Here is a 22,300-nt window from a genome sequence, read left to right on the forward strand (position 1 = left end):
CTTGTCTGTTATTTACAAAAAACAAACAAACAAAAAAAAAACACTTTCTGAAAGAGATGTTATAAGATTTTGCTTGTAGATATATAATAATGATGTGGAGGAGCAAGTTATTTACTTGCTAAATCTTTTCTGACTGCAGGGGTGTGTCTGAAGGTACTGTTAAATGTTTTTGGTGCAAAGCTCCATTTTTAGTAATTGCTCATTTGTTTCTGGCTGCCTGAAAGACTGTGGGGAGTCTTACAGCTGCTCAGAAAGGACAATGGGCAGAAAATAAAAATGGGCTCAAACAGTAAAAGTCTTCTGAAATCCAGAGGCCTGGCTTCTGCTCCAAACCCCAACTCCATTTGTCTTCTCTGTAATCTCTGCCTGGAGCTAAATGATAGTTTTCCCTAGGGCCTTTGGGCCCCGGTGGGGATCTCTGTTTTCTCCTCTGTTTAGACAAGGATCTGGTAAACTGCTGAGGTGGCCATAGTGGAATTGGAGGGTTCCTTTCTTTTACACCATGCTGATGTTTCTGTACAACAAAAGCTTTTCTACACAGCAGATTTCTTGGGTTCTGAAAATGATCCTGGAAGAACTTACTCCTTTGTGTTTTCCCTTTATGTTCTTTAACATGCTTGTTCCCTCAAGTTTTATTAACGTCCAGCAAGGCAAGTCCAGATAGTAGGACTTGCATCAGAGGATTTACAAAAAAAAAAAAAAAAAAAAAAAAAAAAATCTGGCCTTTCTGAATGCTGGAAGGATTGAAAGAGTACAGGCTGTATAAATCCAGATACAAAACCCAAACAAGAAAAGTCACGTGCCCTTTGGAATGGGAAGGGATTCAGTCTGTGTGCTTATTTGCCCTAAATTCTCTTAATAATATCCTGAATAACTCTTGAGGGTTTTTTGTGCCTGATAATACTCTGGATGTCCAAAAATTAAAACTGAATTTTGGCTTAAGTGTTTTGCTGCTGAATAGAAGAGACTCTGTTTGAGTTTTTTTTTTCTCTCCTAAAAAAATATATTACAAAACGGTAAATTCCATGGGAAAAAATAGCTTTCACAAAAGACTTAATATGAGTTATAGTAATACATTTTTTCATACAGTAACTGCAGTTTTAAGTGTTTAATTTTATACAAAGAACCAGACTTAAAAGAGGGCAAGTGCTTAGAAGGCTTTTCTTGCCTAAGTTCTTATTCAGTTGTTTGCCTTTGGAATATTGATCCTCCTAAAAGAATCTTTAAATGAGCATGTATATTAAAAGCAACTAGAATCAACCTGCACTTTTAGGGCTGTGTTGTCATCCTTATTCAAGGATGATACTGTAGCCTGAATAGCTTGAGTATTCAGAAGATAGCCATAGCGCCATGGGGGCTGCCAAAACCCACCCAAGTTATTTAATCTATGCTTGGTTGGCAGATCTGCCAACCAAAACTTGATTTTTTTTTTTTTTCCTGTTGCAGTGGCTATTTAGGTATCTGAACTCAAGTTGGTGAGTTTAAAGTCACTACAAGTAAGGCAACCCAACTGAAATTGCATCACTACAGTGATACAGCACAGATAGGAAAGGTACTAAGCTGCTATCTTCTGGTCTGCTTTCACCTGTTCTGAAGAGCAAGCATATAAAGCTGCTGCTGCCTGCTTTCACTAAACTGCAAGCATTTATGTTCTGTAGCCTGATGTGGCCCACAAGTGTCACGTGCTTCGTACCCAAATCACTTAGATTAAAATTTCAAACATGGCTGTAATGAAATTACCTAGTAAAATTTGCAACTTAACTCTAAGGCTGAAGGGGAAGGCATGACCACAGTGTGTTTTAATACAAACAGTAAAACTCCACCAAACAACAACAAAACCCCGCATGGTTATACAGGTTATTTCTTACTTGTTCTAAGGAAGAGTCCTAAAAGTAGGTCCATGTTTCCAGTGTACTAGAGGAAAGTAAAATAATACCAGTTTAACAGTGCTGATATTTATTCATAAACTGCTCTAAGTTCCTTGAATTAAAGGTGCTGAAAGGTTAAATGTTTATACCACTTATATTAATGCAGAGACTGATTAAAATGACTGTAGTTTATTAGAAAGTAACACGAGCTTACTCTGCATCATTCCCCAACAGAACTTAATCAGGTAGCACAGCTGATTGAGGAAGAAGCCCTGCATAGGTTAGAGACAAACTCATGAGCTTCAGCTGCTTGGACCAGATGGCTGTAAACCTTCACAAAGCTCCTCATGGACTATTACAGCAATTGATGCTGCAGTTTGACACTTTGCCATTTTTTTTGGACTTAACTGCATATTAACCAGAAAAAGCAGAATTAGTTCGAGATGCGTATACTCGTAACATTCAACTAAGCTGTATCAAAATTATTTAAATGTGAGAATCTACCAAAGCTGAGCCAGCCACTCAAACTTTGATGCTACTATAGTAATTATCTGTCTAACTGGACAAAAAAAAAAGCATGTATGTGTGCAAGATGTAAAGAGTGATTACCAGCCATTCTTTAGTAAAACTTAGATAGTGCTTTAAAAGCAACTGTTTTATAGAATTGAAAACATATAGCTCTTTTTCTTTTTTAATTACTACTCTTTAGGCAGTTGAATCAATCCAGGCTGAAGATGAGAGTGCAAAACTCTGCAAACGTAGGATTGAACATCTGAAAGAACATAGTAGTGACCAGCCAGCTGCTGCAAACATGTGGAAGAAGAAACGCATGGATCGTATGATGGTGGAACATCTCCTACGCTGTGGCTACTACAATACAGCTGTAAAACTAGCCAGGCAAAGTGGTATTGAGGTTGGTACAATATGCACTAACTTAGTCTGTATTTTCCAGTTTCGTTGTTAATGATACCATCTAATGATACCGTATTTTTCCTATCTACTTTATAGCTATAGCAGCTATTCTTATGCATTAAAGAGTGCCTTTGTTCTTAAACATTTACCTTTAAGCCAGAGTCTGTTCTCCCTATTTGGCATAAGTTGTGTTTGTGTTAAGTCAAAATTGATGACATAACTTTAGTTCTGTTAGCTTAACAGAAGTTAAATGCTTTTAGGAAATTCCTTTTTATTTTGAAACTTAGAATCACTTTCAAATATCATACTGTATTTCTTTTTAGAGAATTTTAGGCTGCTGATTAAGCAGTTGGTGGAGCTTCCCATCTGTCCAGCCGCATTTAGGTGACTTGTGTAGGTGACTAGACTGAGCAAAATAACATATGCTGATTGCAGTAACACCTGCTTTATTATATCATCCTACTCTTCAGTGCATCCAGAGAATTGTTGACTTATACTTTGGAAGATAAATTATGGTAGATTTTTTTTTTAATAGCCAGTATATCATCCACAGAAACTTTTTCCTGTGCATTTTGCTTATTTCTTCATCTAAAGTCCTTTGGGGTTGGTTTTCCTTTTCATTTGTTGTCTAGGAGGTATTAGTTTCTTCTCATAATTGCTGAAGATTTTCAATCCTGTTGTCCAATAATAATTTGGAATTCATATATCTCAGCATAGCTTCTTTATGTAAAGTGATGAGCCACGCTGTGGTCCTCTAACAGTGCCAAGGACAAAAGAAATTAAAACTATATATTTTTTTTAATAACTTATTTAGAGAAATCATTTGTTTTGCTACTTTTAGGTAGCATTTGCTATTTCATACTCAATGATTTTTGAATCTCTAAGTTGTTTTATGTTTCTGATTCTAGATGGTATGCAACTTTTCTGGTTAATATCTTCTTCCTATGAAGATAGGAGTTGCTGTGAGTTTAGTAGTGTTGTGAATTACTTGCTTTCCCTTTCCTGGGGGACGTAGTTGAACTCATGTTAACATTCTCTGAGCTAGTTGACATGCGTGTTACTAGTGTCAAAAATAAACTGTTCTTTGTCTAATACAAAGAACATACTTTTGTCACAAATCTGTTATTCCCTGATGTGTTACTACTCTGATCCTGTTCAACCACAAGTGATTTCAATAAATGCCAGAAAAGAAATGACAAGTAGAGGTTGAATGGAAGAGGGAGGGAGCAAAGCAGGTCACAAGCAGGAGGATAATCCTGCTCTTACTCCCTGTCCTCACTGAAGAGATTGCTGTGCCTGACTAAAGATAGCCCATGCAAATGAATCAATAAAACAAGACAAGACAGTTATTCTTGGATTCTATAGCTGTAGCTGAACGATCAGCAGTTCCCACTTCTGGTAGACTGTTCCCTCTGTTTTGAGCAGGAGCTGATCTGCTGCTGAATCATCATGTTTCTGTAGCTAGTAGACCTGCTGAAAAAGCACTATAGAAACACTTTTTTCTTCCTTTCTTAGCAACTGCTATTATGCCTGATTAAATAATGCTCAGCTTTGGTTTAGAAGTGAGTGTGGAGGTCCATCATGATATACTATAAAGCTGTGTGGTGCAAGCATAACACTTATGAAGCCCTATAGTTTTCTGTTCTGTTTGCTAAATAAAAGCTTTTGCTTTTTCCAAAATGTTGTAAAAATAAGCTTATCACTTAACTAGTGCCTTCAAGGCTTAACTATTTTTATTTGCAAGACATCAGAAAACCTTGAATGACATAAAATTTAGTTACGCAGGTTGAGCGCCCTGAGCCATATTGCTAGTTAGAATTATATATGTTTTGTTCAATGAATGTTAAAAGTTTATATTTTGGTTAAATGGGGAGAGGCTTTCCTCAAACAAGTTGTTCCTGATCTTTCTCTTTTTAAGATGATGCTCATGGTGCACTGCTTTTACAGTAGCAGGATAACGCAACTTGATCATTATACAGGATTTGTAGTGGTGTTGATTTAGTAACAGACGATATCCCCCAATTTTTTTCACCTTGCTTGCTGAAAGATCTGAGCATAGAAACATGCTCTAATGTTTAATAATGTTACTCTACTTCAGGGATTACAAGATACACTGTCTTTGTCCTCCAAAGCAATCTTTTTATGTTTACTATTGTCTCAACTGTAATTTTGATAAATGTCTCCACTGCTGCAGGCTTCAGGGCCCCATTCCTATGCAGTGAATCTGGTTATGTCTAAACCACGGCTTTCCCCGTTCACTGTGAGGGTGGTTGAATGTTGGAGCAGATTGCCCAGAGAAGTTTGAGTCTCCTTTCCTGGAGACATTCAACACCACACTGGACATGACAAGGTCCTGAGCAGCCTGCTGCAGTTGACCCTGCTTGGAGAAGGGTAGCAAGACTAAGATGGTCTTTGGAGATCACTTCCTGCCTCAACCATTCCCTGATTATGTGATTGTATGCCAACTGACAAAGTAACCCTTGCCCCTTATTTTTATAAGACTGAAGGAAATGGCTGTTTCCATTTCAGTTGCAGCTTGAAGGTCCTAGATTAAGCATATTTCAGTAGCTCTTAGACCAGTCTTTAGAGCGAGTCTTAGCATGCTTAAGTTCCTTGCATGGCTTCTGAATGTTAAAAGGCCTGCAGAGTTGCTGAACTACTTCATAGGTGAAAACGGTTTGGAAAGTAATTTGCTTTGGTGGCCAAAAGCAAGCCGTTAAATCATTTATGTCGTTGCCGATAACAAACACCAGTTTATTCAGGCTGTTCACCATAGTGTCCAGTTTTGAACAGTTATTGATAGACTGGGGCAAATTCTAGTCTTCCTTCTAAATTAACTGTCATTCATAGGAATGATATTCTTGAATTCTTGTAATGGAAGAGAAATGCTTAAAAGCCTTGATCATAAACCAAGAAGCAAACAGCTATGAAAGAAAATGCTGGGTGTGAAAATGTCAGTGAAATTTAAATTTCAGCTATGAACTATCTCAAGTTGGAAATAACTCTTCTGCATGCAGCATATATAAAGCATAATGTTTGGTAACACAAGAAATAAACTACAGATATTTAATGTGTGATTTGTCTTTAAAGAAAAGTAATGCTGCTTGGGAAAGTAAACCAAAATCTGAGTAATATTAAAATAAGAGCTGGCAGTCAAGGACAGAAATGTCATGTTGTGCCAGAACAAATACAAGGGGGAAGGGATCTATTGTGGATTTTCTTTTTTGCCTTGATGTATTCTGACTCCTTAACTCCTTAACAGTTTGAGTTGAAGATATAAACTCGGTATCAAGGTTTTTTTTATTATTGCATACAAATGAAGCTCATCAGTATTAGCTTGTTGCACTTAATGATTGTATTTTGACTCTATTATGACCTTGGAGTGCAACATCAATATAAAAAATGCACATTTTTATTTGCAAATTCATGTATTCAGCTGAGCTGGCAGAATTGTCTTAACTTGAACTTTGCTATTCCATGTTCTGCTCCATTAAATGGTATCATGTTTCTGTGCCATTAACTGATAGGCAAATGTAGTTTTGGAAGAATGGCATTCTTGTAGGAAGTTGGTGGCTGTTTGCAGAGAAGATTTATAATCAGATTAGAGGTGTAGATCTTTGTTCTTTGGGGGTTTTCCTTTGAATTTGAGCTTGTTCCAGCTCCCTTTTAATAGGCTAGGAAGAAAAAGCATGTAACTTGTCCTTGTGGTTCTGTATGTCACTATACAATAGATGTAGTTGGTTTTGCAATATTGTTAAAGGCAAATCCAGATTTTTAGGCTATCAGACTCATATCATAAACTGTGCACTTTGTCTCTGATTAGTTCATTATAACAGAATAAATGTTCTTGCCTTAATGCCCACATTGTATAAAATTGTACAAGTAGCTATATATTTCTTTTGTCTGTGAAGAGTAGCATAACCTTAAACTAAGTGTCTGTGCTTTTTAAGGGGAGGGTGGATGGTGCAGAGAGGACTAAGCAGTGAGGAAGCTAATGCGAGGTTTGGGGTTTTCAGTACTTAACGTTCTTTCCTTGCTTTATAAAATATGTTCCTCAAAACTCTGAAATGGTCCTTCGCCGAGGCCCTGTGAGAAGACTGCTGAGTCATTTCTTTCTGTGCACTACGGGGCAAAACACAATGTTGAAGCTCCCATTTTTGAAGCCAGAAAAGAAAGATTGGAAGTGGCACATATTTCTGAGCATCACAAGCAGGAGAGAGGATTTTGCATGCAGTTAAGACTGTTAAACTTGAGCCTTCCACGTTTTGATCAGAACAGTGTTCTTAGGAACGGTATTAAGTCGCTCTAAAGGTGATTTCCTGGTTGCTGACAGTGGAGAGCAGATGCTATGAAACCGTTGCTCTAAGAAAGGCTCTGTATTTAAGAAGCTGATCGTCTTTGCCTTTCTCAGCTAGCTGCCCCAAAAGTATCTTTATGCCTGTGCTGGAGGTATTCTCACTCCGAGGCATGTGTAGGATGAAGGCATTCGGTGATCACTAACTACCTGCAACTGCCAGTATGTCTACATGCTTGTAATGGGTACTAAAACTCATGGTCACCCTACTTAAGTGAGCAGAACAGAATATTGCCGTGGCAGACTGACAGGATCAACATGTATGCTCTGTTTGATACTGCTTTGCTCCACCACTCTTCCTCAAAAGCCTGAAATGGTCATTCAGGTTTGATTTGTATGGTTAGGTGAAGCAGGAGAAACACTTCAACCTAAAGTAGTTATGACAGATAAGCTGAGTAATAGGGAGTTTAGGAATATTAGATCAGTGAACTTCATCTTTCTGAAGAAGCAGGTACTGGAATAGGATGGATGTCAGTTACGAGTCTCATCTTCTCGTCACATCATATATGAGTGTTAGACAAACTTTCCTTTGAGTGAAGAAGGCTGTGTGATGTTTTCTTTAAAAGTTAGAAGCTGGATAAAATGCATCTCCTGGAGAAAGAAGGGAAGGAAAAAAAATCTCACAATGTACACTTAAAAATCTTCCACCTTAAGACATAGAGTCCAAGAATGGCTTGTAAGCAAACACCCAAATATGTATTAAATTCATCAAAACAAGTTTGTATTCATAAAACTTTGACTTTACATAACTAAATGTTTAATATTATGCGAAGTGCTTGAATGTAGCCTTTGCTTCGCTGCCAGGCAGAAGGTAGACGCGCTGCCTTTCCAAGGCAGGCTGGGTGACAGAAAGTGTGTTTTGTCTGAAGCTATCTGTCGTGTCCCTCTCCTGTGACTCGTTTTTCCCACACTGGAGATGTTTGAAAAGGCTACGTGTGAAAGAGCTCCTGAACTGCTGCGGCTTATTTAAAGGTGCCAGGATGTGAACTGGTACCTTTTTTTGAGTTACCTTAATGCACTGGACTATAGACTGGTAATTCAGAAGCTCCTTTAAATGCATTTTGGCACTTCTTAATGTAGACATGGCAACTTTCGTTAGATTGGTATAATGAATGTCTGGGTGTGTTCAAAGTGCTGAATTTCAAACTGCTGTAATTCCTGAACAGCCTTACATCTGCAGCTTGTCTCGAGGCTCTTTGGGATTTAGAATTATATAAATGTGAAATGGTCAAAATCGGTGCAGAGGAACAAACTTTCTCATTAGGATTCATTTGCCACTTAGGAAACCAACAAAATAAGTATACTGTGATGTTGAATGTCTATTTTTTGATGTTGTTTTTTTTAAGATGAAATGGATTACCTAATTGTAAACAGTGTATCATAAGAGAGCTATTTAATTACAGAATGCTCAGTCTGGATGACTAATGAAATGTACTGACTTTCAAAAAAGATACTTGAGCTGGTATTTTGCCTAAAGGGAGAATGATGTTATCACTTGTAGATCTTTGTCTAGGTATTTGAGGTTCGATTTCAGGCATGCTTCCCTGAGATTTTCGTCATATTGTACGTTCATCCTGCCAAACCCTAATTCAAAATGTCAATGTTACTTTAACGCTTTCTCTCACCCTGTACTAGGTGAGAGGAGTGAACTTTTATCAGAGAGGCTGCGAGCAGGTGCCAGTAGGGACTGATGCTGCTTGGACAAAAGCTGCAGGGCCCTTGCTCAGTGCGCAACGGTTAGTCGTCTTCGCCCTACCAGGAAAGGCTGCTACAGAAGAAGGTCCAGGTGGAGCTGAGACCAAAACTGGAGACAGAGGGTTTTTTTTCTGACCAGGGATGTGTCACATGAGCTCTAGGGGCTTCGTTGCTCTGCTCTGGAACAGTTATTTACTACTGTTTCTGCACAACGTGGTGTAAGGTGCTGCTGGATAAGGTGCAGCCATTTTCTGAGCTATAGGAACTGCTGATGTATTGAGTAAACAGGCTGCTAATAACTATTCAAAGTGTTAGCTGCCACCATGAGGCTCCAGCAAAAGGCATAAGTGCAGGAGCAAAAGTAGGAGGATAAAGGATTTCTCTTTATTTGGCGCTGGAATGATCGGTACCAGGATATGTGTAGTTTTGACAGTGCTGTTGGAAAGCTGTTGAAAAGTTGGAGGGAGGAAGAGATGTAAAATGTAAAAATTTAAGGGGAGGACTTCTCAAAAATAACAGTTGATAGCTACAGGAGTAAATATCATGTACCAAAGGACTACTCAATCTAGTGGAGAAAGGCAGAGGAGGAAATTTCAGTACACGGTTTTAAGTCAGAAAAAAAATCAAGCTTGAAATAAGACACAAGTTTAACATGATTTAATCACTGGAACTGGTTACCAGAAGAAGTATCAGCGTCTCCAAATGTCAGATGGAGACAGTGTTCTTCTGACAGGTGATCAGTGTAAGCTACTGGGGTCTTTCAAAAGTAACCGTATACAATTAAAAGGTCTGTGCTATGCAGAGGTCACAGAAGATGCTCTCATTTGAAAACTCAACTACATGCACCATGGGATACGGCGTTTACTTTGTAGACTAAGGCTTTTCTGGACTGACTGTTGGTGAATCTGTGGTTTGACTGTCTGTCTTTGCTTCCCCCTCTCCTCCCCAGTAACTAGCTCTGCAGCTGGCTTTTGAGTAAGACATTCCATCAATTACTCTGTTTACTTTCTCTGTAATCTTGTTAATGTGTAGCAGTATAACACTTAATAGTAGCTTAATGAACTCAGACAACATTATTTTATGAGCAGAGCGCAAGACAGCCTCTCGGTGTTAATTTGTGCCATCTTCAGTAACTGTGACTTTGCTGTACTGTCACCTATGCCGTTGTTGGTTTTCTGTTTACCTTCTACCTAAATGCAGATCTCTGAATTTGTTTTGAAGGATGTGTTCTTGTAACCAGCAGGCTTTTCATCCTCTCCTTGCACAGGGACAGAGGACTACAGCAGGGTGTTTCAGTTCACGGCACTGCCACCACAACCTATTGCGTTGTTTTGCTTGTTTTGTTTTGTTTTTTTTTTCCCTGAACCCCACTTTTCTTTCTGTGCATGTCTCCAAGTTTGCAGTATTATGTGGTGTGTCCTCATTTTTCCTGCTTCTGGTGAGTGACACATCTTTCACCATTTTCTTATTGCAGGAATACGCTAACCTCTTTCTTCTGTAGATGGTCCTGTTCTCTGCCTTGTAGCTCCTTGTCCCCAAGTTGTGCAATGATAATCATAGTGTCTAGATAATTCCAGACTTCCTGTGTATTCTTCACACAGGAAACTTTACCTGTAATGTATAAACAGTATGTACTAATATAAGGCTAGTGTGAGCTTTTTGTTTGTAACTGCACGCTATTGAGCTTCTATTTCAGTTTTATAGCTACATCTTGTGTCCTAAATAACATTGAATATGAGGTTGCCAGTTCAGCGTAAGTAGTCTAGTATGCAAGGAGTGACTGAAAACAATATAGCTTCTTAAGTTGTTTTGGAGTGGTCACCTGAAGTATTTACTGCATTTTCATCTACGAGTAGTCTGCGTTCTAGCTGTGTTACTGAATGCTGAAGTGCAACAGCAAAGCATTTTTTCTTCATGTGAACGCGGTGCTGTTGTGCACGTAATCTCTCTATATAGTCAATCTTATTAAAACTGTCATTGGTGCATACGCTTTTGGTAACAACCCAGTTGTCGCTTGAGGCATACTGTCCTCTTTTCAGCTTCGTACTGATGTTAGTAAGCAATTAAATATTTCAAAAACATACATAAACAGCATCTTAGGATATAATGAGTTAACTGTTGTAATGAATAGAACTCTAAATCACTAGATATTCTACTACAACAACCTGTTTTACAGGTGGATTGGTGGATTTTTTCCACAAAGGTAACTTACTTTTCTGCAGAATGTTACCTTTTTCTGTCTGAATTTAAGCTGACAGCTTTCTCTAATTTTTGCCATGAGCCTTACTTTTCTTTTTAGATGAACTGTCTAATTTTGAGGAGAGCTCAAGGGGGGGAATGTGTCATTGCAAATAACTTTATAAATAATTTGAAAATATCAAGTATTGCTTATTATAAATTAATTTGGTACTTGTTTCTAATTGGTTTTGAGCCTTCTTAAAGATTCACACTTTAAATATGAAATAGGCTGCTTTTTTAATCTAACACAAATGTTCATGCAAATTGTAAGGGATTTTATTACACATTCTTGCTGACAGCTTTCCAGACTTTTGGTTGGAGATGTCATAAAATAAAACTACCGTAACTGAAGCGTAAGGTGGAGATTGATGGAGATGACTATTGACCTGATTGCTCCAAGTCTTAAAATATCTTACATAAACTAATAAGATCACATGAATGCTGCAGAAATTTAAGCAAGAGCTGTATTACAGCAAGAGAAGAAGTGCTCGCGTTCTTCCTGAGCCATGTTTTTGACATGCGATCAAATGCAGTTTGCTGTTGCGTGTGCTATGTGCTGGAAGGTATAAGCAGTTTCTTGGCCGGTTTTTAGATCTGAAACTATGTAGTGAAGAGGTTGACTTTTGAATTTGAGAATGAACAAATCAAAACGTTGTCTGTTTTACATATTATGGAGACAGGTAAAATAAACTATCTCTAACTGTAGTGAGGTTCAGTTTTACATATTGTGAAACAGGAACCCTACTTATATATGCACTAACCTGCAAATTGCTCTTAGTTGTTACTATGAACTAATAAGTAACTTCTAAGCTAAAAGTGTTAATTTCCTTGATGTTTCACAGTTTGAAAGATTTTTCCCTTTCATAAGAGTGAACAAACTTTTTTTTTCTTTTTGAGAGAGAGAGAGAGAGAGAGAGAGAGAGAGCTACTGCATCTGTGCTGGTGTTTAAACAGAAAGTGAGAACTTTCTGAAGAAGCCTCAGTGGCAATCTTATCGTCCTGTTTGAAAATGTCACTCTGTATCACTAGAACCAAACTCTTAGGTGGAATTACCAAGTGTTATTGAACTTTGTTACCTTATTTTCACTACTGAAATGCAGTCATTTTGTAGTGAAGCGAATAAACTTTGCCTGAGATCTTTTGGAATAAAAGATTTCTGTGCAAATACTTGAGCGTAGTATCAGTAGTTGCGTAAGTCGTGAAGAATAGGAAAACTAAACAAGTCTGCTGTTCATTATTTGACAGCTGTTTGTCTGTTGTGGTGTTTTGCATTTAATTGGTTCTTGTAAATGTTAGGTATCTGTGGAACTATTTTTCCTTCCCCATCCCTGTTTCACTACTGAATTATAATTCAACACAGGACCCCAAAGCTACAAACTTTGCTTAAGTTTTAATTAAGGAACGTCCATGTTTGAACATATGGTTGCGAATTTGTCACTTGTCTCAGCTATGTAATAAATGTCAAATTTATTTCAGATTCACATGAATTCCACTAGTTAAAGTAGCAAGAGTATTTTTTTATGCATCGTCTTATTTCCCAAATATTATTGTTCATATAATTTTCACTGTATTTTTATGAAGCACTTGTCTCTTGCTCTAGCACAACCAATATGAACTCATGAAACTCTGGACACCTGTTCACGTTCCTGAAACTAACTTCAAGTAGCAATTATTTTTCTTTACAAAACAGTTGCTCCACTGGAGCCTGGCTTCCTGCAGGCTTGTCCTATAGCTGATGTAAGCTTCATGCTAAATGTGCCAGCTGTGGAGAAAAGCTTCAGCAGATCTCTTTTCTGTGGACTCTATGATATCTAATAATTAGTAGGTGTACGCAGCAGACCTGCCCTTCAGTCAGAGTAGGTGCTGGAATCTGCTGAGAAGAGGACACTGCTCAGGGAAGAAACCTGGCAAAGACTGAGAACCTCCGAGGCTGCCTCCATCAACCCTTGTTTACACTGACCGGAGACTGCAAAAGGTGCTCAAAGGAGGGGACAAGCATGTGCACGTTCAGGATGTTCTTACTAAGAAACCAATCTCAGAAAAAGAAAATAGAGGTGGTGTGCAGGGACGTAGCTCTTACGTATGCCAGGAGCGTAGTAATACTCGTGAAGGCATCCTCATTCTTCACAGCACTTTATACCTTAATTGGAGTCCTGTGCAGGATCGGAGGGTTGGTAGCCTCCCTCCCTTGAGGCGCTCGCAGCTTAGAAAGAAGCAGTGATACTTTAACAGCTGTATATATGTAAATTGGGCAGAGCACAGGGTGATGGATTGGTATATTTTTTTGTTTAAATAAAACTATCTGATTTCACTTATGTGTCTTCAGAATTCCAGTATGGTTTTTCTCTAGTAATGCTTTTCTGCAAAGTTACAGAGCTGCTGTAAGGTGGTTAGTCATTTAATGGTAAAACTCATCCAGTGCTTGAATAGTTGCTTCTCTGATACCTGTTTAGGGACTGTTGCCTGGAAAGGAAGTTAGGTTGACTTTAGTCCAAATTTTTATTTTTTTAACAGAAATGATAAAATCTAGGTGGTACTTCCTTGCTTGTAGTAGAAGGAAGAAGAATGCTTATGCCGTAGTCCCCCTTTTTAATGTTTGCATAGTTGTCAGTAATACCAGAATTTCTTCCGCTTGGGCCAATTTTTGATACAGTTGTAGAAGCATAACTAAATGAAAATTTTACATTAATCCATCTTTCTGTCAAAAGTCAGATACTCTGCATCTATAAGCAAGTTAAGGCAAGGTAATTTAGGCACAACTATCATGGAGGAGATTACACAGGTGGCTGGAAAATCTGTGCTCAAAGTTACAGTTGTCTAAGAAAACTGAACTCTGTGCGATGCAGGATTCTCCTGTACTTCTGCAGTCTTGGGACTAAAGTACTACAATGACTTCTGTAGTGTGAAGCCTGAAATTCTGAAAGGAAGGAGAACTTTCCAGTGTTGCAAAAGATAAAGACTTCAGAACTGCTTTTTAATTTACCCAGAAGTCATAAAATATTTGGCATGATGCTGAACGTATTGTCAGTCAATGGTGGAGAGAGAGAGGAAGCAACAGATTCTTGCTTGAGGTTTTTTTTGGTTTGTTTTTGTTTGTTTGTTTGTTTGTTTTTGCACCTGCAAAACAGGTAATGGTAATTCTCTAATATTGAGACTTTGTTTACACACCAAACTATGCAAAGTGTTTTTTCTTAACAAGGATTTGATAATGAGTGTGTATTCAGCCTGTACAACTGTGTGAATTGCAGAATGTGTGCAGAAGACTCTTCATGGTTGGGGTCCTCGCAGGGATGTTGAGACTTGAACATGGAGTCCTTCTCGCAACTGCCAACACTGTTCCTGGTTTAGTTCATATAAAATGTGGAATGCAGAGCATTCTCCAACATGTGTGGTACTGAGTGGTATAGAAGAGCTGTGCTATTTTTAATAAAGCCAAAGTTTTGATGTTCCTTTTCCTCCTCCTGTTTCTTTGGCCCTAACTAATGAGATACACAGTGGAGAAGAAGCAGCAGGATTAGCTATCACCAAAAAAGGAAAACAGAAAAGCATGGCCAAACTGAACCTGGGCCATGAGAGATGTGTGGGCTTCTTGTAAAGTTTTATTGCTGAATTGTATCTTAGTATTTTTCTTCTAGCAATCTGCATGATTAGAACTTCTAACTACTTGTTATGAAATACATTCTCTCCCAATGGACTTCTTAGTGCTTTATTTATGTTGTTCCTTAACTCACTCTCTAGGCAGCAAAGAAAATCCTGTTTATTGCTGCAATTTAAATGTGATTGTTGGTTCTGAAAGAAATTCTTTTAATTGCAGATGTTCTCTTCTGTCTTCTGGATGTATATTCTTTATTAGAGAGAGTTGCCAACCTTTAACTTCTCTGGTAACCACAAACCTAATTAGCGTTTCTGTACCAAATAGAATCTTTTTATTTTAAATTTACAGCTGGGGGATAGGGTTAAGGTGTGCTCACAGTTGAAGACTGGACTATATGCATTTATCAATGACATGTTAGTATAACAAATTCTTTCACCAGCACATTGACTTAAGCGACATAAGGATAACACTTTCTATTTCTTAAAACAGCTACCGTAAGAAGCTGACAAACCATATGAGATGCTGACTTTTCCTATGCCTAGCATATCTAGCACTAAGTTCGTGTAGAGGAAAACTCTTGATTTGGTTTAAAAAGCAATTGCTGGTTGTTGGAAGAATGCATGTGGTTCTGATAAGCTTGCTGCTTTCTTGGATTTGCTAGTAGTTTAAGCAAAAGGCTATTCTCACTGCTTGTGCTGCAGTGTAAAAGTACAATTATTTACAAAAATGTATACCGGCCCTACTCTGACAAATCTGAAGAATAATCTATTTTTTCAATAATATTAGGAGCCCCTATATTTATGGGGGCAGGGGAGGGGAATGGCTAATGAAATGCAAGATGTGAATGTGATATGCCTGACATCTGCTGTTTTTTGTCCTAGGAAGGTATATATTCTAAGACTAAGCATATTCAGTTGTTCCAACAGCTGAAAATGCCATCTACTTCTCAGACAAGTTTTGTTGCCAGAGCTGCTGTAATATTTATCATATCAGCATATTTTAATTGTACAGTTCTCAGCTTTTTGCTGTGTCTTTATACACTTAAATTTGAAATAAATTCATTTTTATGTTAATAAAATATTTTAGCTCTGGGTTACTATTTGTTACATACTGAATTGCGTGATTTCCCAGTGTATTTTTCTGTGAGGTAAGAAGTCTGTAGGATGTTGTAGACTGAACTATTGCATTCCTAAAGCAATTGAAAGCGGAGCTTGCAACAGTAAGGAGGTGAGAGGAGAAGTATACTGGCAATCTCAAATCATTGTAGGAGTTTGCTTAAAACTCAGTAATTGTAGGTAGCAAGTTAAATATGTTTTTTTATGTAATTCTTAGTCACTTTAGCAAATGTAATGACATTGTCATGTTCCAGTTGACATTATAGATGAAGTTTTGAAAAAAACAAGTATTCTTGGAAGTGTGAACTGTATTGACCTGATTATGGAATCTTACCGCTTTCTGTGGAGAGCTCTAAAGGTTAATCTTTACTCTCTTCTAGGTATGCTGTATAAGTAGATTCAGAAAAATGTTGCTGTCTCATTACCAAAATAGGTCATTACATGAAATGTGGTCCTTGAAATACACTATAATGGCGTGCGTGTGTGCAAGAAGTGTTGTTCTATAAAACAGAAGTCTCCAGAACAGTTTTTTTTATACCTGTATGTTCTAGTTTTATCTGTTCAGGATTGGATTGCTATGTAAAGTATTGGTACAACTTAACAAGTTCTGCCTCTTTTTTTTTTTTTTTTTTTTTTTTTAAGGACCTGGTAAACATAGAGATGTTTTTGACTGCTAAAGAAGTGGAAGAATCATTGGAAAGGCAAGAGACTATGACTTGCTTGGCTTGGTGTCATGATAACAAATCCAGGCTCAGGAAAATGAAGGTATGAAAATATAACGTGTTAATGTTTTACTTGAATTGCTGTGGTTTTCCAAACTCCTTGAATACTTGACATGATCAGTTTGGTTTAAACTGTTGGTCTTGAATGAGGCCTTGTGTAACAGTAAAAAACAGTAACTAGAAAATCAATCTCAAGATCTACGTTATTAGAGCTGAAGCAGTTTACGCAAATGCCAGACTTCAAACTGAGCATAGATCATCTTATGAATTCAAGTTATCTGAACAAATTATACTCAAATAATGTTGTTAACTTGCTCTTTAATATGACTTACAGAAGTTTAAAAGCAAAAGTGTATAAAATCCTGATGCATGTGGATTTAAATGCATAGCTTGCTTTGCATCCTGCTGAGAATGTAGCTCGTACCTTGTATATGGAGATATCTTAGTGTAGTGAAGAGCTGAGTTGCTTAATTTATGTCCTTAAGGCTAATGCTGTGAGAGAAATTTAAAACAGATTGTGTCCTAGTATTTTTAAGGGTGGTTTAAAAAAAGCAAACAAAAAACAACTTCAGAAGAGCTAACTTTTTGTAAGTAACCACTGTTGAAAATGTTTGGGTTTTTAATTTTTTCTTCAACAAAAGCAGAAGCTGGATCTAGGTAATAAACACAGTAAGTCTCTCTAGCCATTGAAAATTGTAACCTGAACATACTGTGTATTTGTTCCTATGCAGTTCGTCTAAATTCCCTTAGCTTTTAAATTCTGCATTTAAAATCATGCTATAATCTTTTATAGGGCTTGCAGAAATCTGTTTTTAACTGATATTAACCAAAAACCCTGCCTCCCTCGAAGATGTTTGTCTTATTTTATTTTTTTAAACTAAGCGCTTTCTTTAACCAAAAATGTTTGAGTGCACTTAATGGTAAGCAAAGAGTGACGTTCTCTGTCACTCAGGGGCGCCAAAATGAGAATGAACCGAAGATGGGACGCAAAAGTAAATCGGCCAGTGATTACTCTAAAGAAAATGATGATCTTGTTATGGAAACGATTAAAGGAAAACCAGAATTGGTATGTAAACACTACTGCATAACTATACTACTGAAAAAAACCTTGTGTAATCCTAACGTGTTAAGTAATACAAGAAACTAAATCTGAACGTCTTAATTTTTTCATCGCCAATCTTCAATAACAATAAATAAAGAAAAATCTTCCCCATCCCTCTTCTGGAGAAAAAAATCTATTTCTGCAAGCCCTACTTCTATATAAAAGCTAAGGCTGTGAGCGATCAGAGCTGGAAGAAGAGAAATCACTATGCTTCTTTTTGAAACACAAACGTTTCTTCTGTTTCTGGTTGCTTAGCTACTCATCTGTGTTAGCTACCTAAAATCCCAGCCATCACCTTAGTGCAGGCTCGCTCTCGCAGTGAGAGCGTACGTTGGCTTGGGAAGGCACGCAGTCCTGCAGCCTGTGCGCACGTGAGCGCTCTGATCCGTTGTGAGTAGCGGCTGTGGAGTTGTCTGAAGGTACGCAGACTTGAAATACAATCTGGGCTGATTGCCCAGGATCTTTTTTTCTTTTTCTTTTTAGTTGCGTTTCTTTGCAGAATCAATACAGCCATTGGCTTGCAGCTTACTTGAAGAGTTTTAAAAAACCAAAGAGTAACTCTGAAGATTGTTTTGGGATGCGGTGGGTTTTTTGTTTTTTACTGTTGAAACATTTTATTGATATTCTAAAGATTTAGTATCATTAACAATTAAAAGGATTGGTTCTTTTATATTTTTATAGAAACACGCTTAAAATTTCAAAGGAAGGTTTTCTGTAGGTTTGAATAATAGAGTATTTTTAAATATCCTATGTGAAAATTTCAAATAGAACAGAAGAAACTGTTCTTTGCTGAACATGGACTTGAGTACAGGAAAATGTGAATTTGGAAGCTAATTTATTTTCTATGCCTTAAAATAGTACACTTCAACGTGTGGCAGAATGCATCTTTTTATTTCTGTTTAAGTCACTTTTTAAAAAAGTAAGCAATTGCTGCAATGTGTGCATTAGTTACTACAAGCAGTTAACTGATTAAAAGGAAAAATCTGGAGTTGCTCAAATTCCTGCTGATGTCACTGAGGAATTTTGATATTATTGTGCTGATAGACAATAAACAAAAGGCATCTATTCATTAGAAGTGTGGGGGAAGAAAAAACACTTGCTAAATGGAGCAGAGTAACTTAAGGAATATCCTTTTTTATTTTTCCTTCAAGAGTCAGAGGACTTTGCTTTTGGTTGTTTCTTTAAGATAATAAAAGTTGACTGTGTCCCTATAAAGAAGCATAGTGACTTGTTCTTTTATGAGGGGGGGAAATCTTTTTAATTCCACATATTCAAAGTTTGTTTTATAGATTTTGTGAACTGGTGATGGAATTTGATTTAAAGGGACACTGTCAACTCATTAGGCTTCAAATTTTACCTTTTTCCAAAAACAGGTAAATGCCACTTGGTTTTTGTGTTTGAGGTTTGTTTCCAGCATGGCTTTTAGGCTTGACAAGAGCGAGAGAAGTTTGAGGGAAGGGAGTGGGGAGGGGCCTGCAGCAACCGAAACTCTGTGCTGCTTTTTGTTAATACAAGGGAAATTTCGAAATAAGTATTTGGAGCCTTACTTCTTCCCTGCGGTCTTGTTGGTTGGACCCTCTTGTCTAAATTGTCGCCTTGCCCCAAACTCCTGTTGAATCTGATACTTTAAACTGTAAGCTAGTAGAAAGAAACCAGCTGTAATTCTCGCTTGCATCCCGGATGACGACGCTTTCAGTCATTAGGAAAAAGTCAATCCCTGCTAAACATTGAAATTTTGAAGGAGGCAAGAGGAGGAACGTGTTGTTTGCTTTTGGGGAATTCTGTGCTGATGTCTTGTCCATTAAGTCAGCGCTTCAACTTCTTTCACTTGAATACCTAAGAGCAAGCAAACAAGGTTGCATGTTATTAACACTGATTTCTTTTTTTCTGTTGTGCACACCTAGTACTTTACATACATAACCTACTGTGCAGTGCAGTTTTGGCACCATCTAAGACCCATTCTTGTCTTTAATCTCAGAGCTGTCTGGAGTTCAGCCTAAGGATTCAGGAGTTCATTGAACTCATTCGACAGAACAAGAGACTGGATGCTGTGAGGTATGAAATTAGGATGCTTACCAAACAATTTTCTTAACAAGATGCTATTATGCTTCATTAGAAACATGTGACTTATTGCAGCACCCAGAAGCTCCACTGCAGCAAAGGATCTTACTGGCATTGCTGTGGTCAGTCTTTGGATTTAAGCTGGGGTTGAATATTTAAAGGCATGACATCATTCCAGATGCACCTTTTTAAAAAAACTAATGTTTTCACTGAAAATCTCCATTTTCATATTCTTCAAAATCAAGGGTTAAAAAGTTGATCTGTTATAAAACAATTGTATTTTCTAGTGGCATACAATGTAATGACCATATTTACCCTTAAGTAATTTTCAAGAGGTACAGCTAGCTTCTCATGGCTTCTTTCATTGCAATTTTATCATTTAAAAAATGAATTTAGAGGTTAATCAAACATTAATCTGAAGATTAATGTTCTGTTTTTGACTGAATTCTTTCTCTGTTTTACTATTTTAACTAAACTTTTTTTATGCACATCATACTTCAGGCTGGATTTACGTTTTGTGTTGAACGGATACTGGGGAGCTCTGTGGTGTCTTCTGTGTCGGGATGACTCTGTTACGTTATCCCTGTGCGCTCCTCTCTTCCCCACCAGATAAACCAACTCAGTATTTCTCTTAACTGCTTTTGAGGTAGCCTGTTTCTGCTTCGGCAGGACAGTAACAGGCCCAAGGTGGTGAGTCAGTAGCCAAACTGGAGTCAGACCTAATCACTGCCTGACCTCAACCACAAGGTGGTTAATTGTCCTGTTCATTATTCCAGGACATGAAGTAATTTATGCTTGTAAGTTGTCCTAATTTAAGGTGCTGGAATAATGTTCCAGGATAACACAGGAAATCATTTTTGCTGAAATAAGTGGAACTTTGATACTGGATTTGCCAAATGTGTTGAAAATGCGCGTAAGCAGTTTTCTCGCCAGCACTGTGAAGTGTGAGGCAGGTGGCTGAGGAGCGGCGCCTGCACGTGAGCAAGGGAGAGAGGAGTTCACAGCAGCTTCTAGTTTGTAAGAACATTTAAACCCAGGGCTGGATGACAACGTTTATGGCAAGATTTACTGCTTTGCTGATACTTTCTAGTGATAACACGGTTGCTGCATGGTGTTTCAGATAAGTTTCACATTGAAATTGTTGGTCCTGCTGGCTTTTAAAGCCATGCTAAATACTGAAATATATATATATTTGCTGAAACCGGGAGGCTGCTTTCTTGTCAGACAAGTACAGAGCTTTAGAAATCGAAGTGCTGTTACATGAGTGCAGCCTGTCAGCTCACTCAGTCCTCGGTTTTAGATGTAGAACGTTCTTCTGCAGGACAAACCAGATGACATGCCTTGAATAGAAAAGAAAGCAAAGAGGGCTTATGTTTGGGACTATCGTTGTTTTGCTATAATATTGCAGGCTGATATCACTGTAGCCAGTCTTTTCTGACCAGTTGTGTGTCTGAAATTTGACAGACTACCTAATGTGTAGGCCATTGCTGCATACTCAGTTTGCTTTCTTAGGTACCTCCCTGCTAGTATTGGGAATTGCATGACTTGTTTGAAATTGGCTTGGAGCAGAGATAGGCTTTGAAATACCTCCAGGTCGTGTGTTTGCAACTTTTTTTAACCACTTGAAGGTTACAGGTTCTCTTCAAGATCATTACAGGGATTTAGTATTTTTAGTAAAGGCTTACTTTGGAGGGGAAGGAGGTGGGCAGGGGGAGAAGCAATATTAGGCTAATGATAAAATTATTAGCTGGAAACAATTGCATGCCCATTGGTTTGGGGGACTCTTTTACCGACAGACTGTGGGGGGAATCTGCAGCATGATTGAATTAGACCCAGTGAGTCTGTGGTGCTTCAGACTTGTGGAGGCATAAGCAAACCACAGAGCAGTAGGAATGGAAATGATGGTAACTGAAGGAGTAAGAGAAAGAACACAGTGCTCATTATATGATTGGGCATGCGTTTAATATTAAAATTCTAATAATTAATGCCTGTTGAAATATATGTTGTCAATCTGTTAAATTTAATCCATGTCCCATAAAGAGGGAATGGGTAAATAATGATTGTAATGAGTGAGAAAGCCTTTGTTTCTTAAAAACATGAGAAAAGAGGCAGTACAAGTATGCTGAGAAGCCAGTCTAATACTAATGCCTCCCCAAAATGACTCACCTTAAGTGTTACAGTATGTTTCCAGTTATTTCTAATTTGATTCGGATCTGATATGCTTTCCTACTTTGCCCTAGTTCCTAAATCTTTTTGTTCATTCTTAATGCAGATGTACAACTTCATAAATTCCAGCTAATTCTAGCATGTTTATACCTTTAGTTTGTTTTTTCTGTATGCTCTCACTTAGGTATTTGCACCTGCCCTTTGATAGGTCCCTTGAATGCAAAGGAATTCAGTAGAGTATCTACAAAAATGTTGAAAGACATTTGACTACTTGATCTGTCTTCTGAAGCCCATGATGCTCTTTATATCCAGTGAATACTATGCCTTTGTGCCCCTTGGCTTTGTTGTCTGCTAATTTTGCTTCTTTGCCAAATGTGCAGTCATGCATCTTAAAAAATGAGTAGTCGGTGCTCTAAACTTATTTTCTTTGAGCCACGGCTTCCTTATGTAGCTCAGAAACCAGAGGGCAGGG

General features: G+C 37.8%; 1 protein-coding gene across 2 annotated transcripts in view; it reads left to right on the top strand.

The window, feature by feature from the left end:
* Positions 1-22,300, top strand: part of MAEA (macrophage erythroblast attacher, E3 ubiquitin ligase) — a 52,666-nt gene that overhangs the window by 19,037 nt on the left and 11,329 nt on the right. The window contains exons 3-6 of one of the 2 annotated variants that reach the window (XM_062575231.1): positions 2,578-2,781; positions 16,420-16,542; positions 17,452-17,565; positions 19,580-19,656. In XM_062575231.1, the coding sequence (XP_062431215.1) occupies positions 2,578-2,781; positions 16,420-16,542; positions 17,452-17,565; positions 19,580-19,656 (518 nt within the window). The remainder of the gene's footprint in view (positions 1-2,577; positions 2,782-16,419; positions 16,543-17,451; positions 17,566-19,579; positions 19,657-22,300) is intronic. The other variant, XM_062575232.1, reaches the window with a different exon arrangement.

The sequence above is a fragment of the Rhea pennata genome, chromosome 4, assembly GCF_028389875.1.
Source record: "Rhea pennata isolate bPtePen1 chromosome 4, bPtePen1.pri, whole genome shotgun sequence".
Taxonomy (NCBI): Eukaryota; Metazoa; Chordata; class Aves; order Rheiformes; family Rheidae; genus Rhea; species Rhea pennata.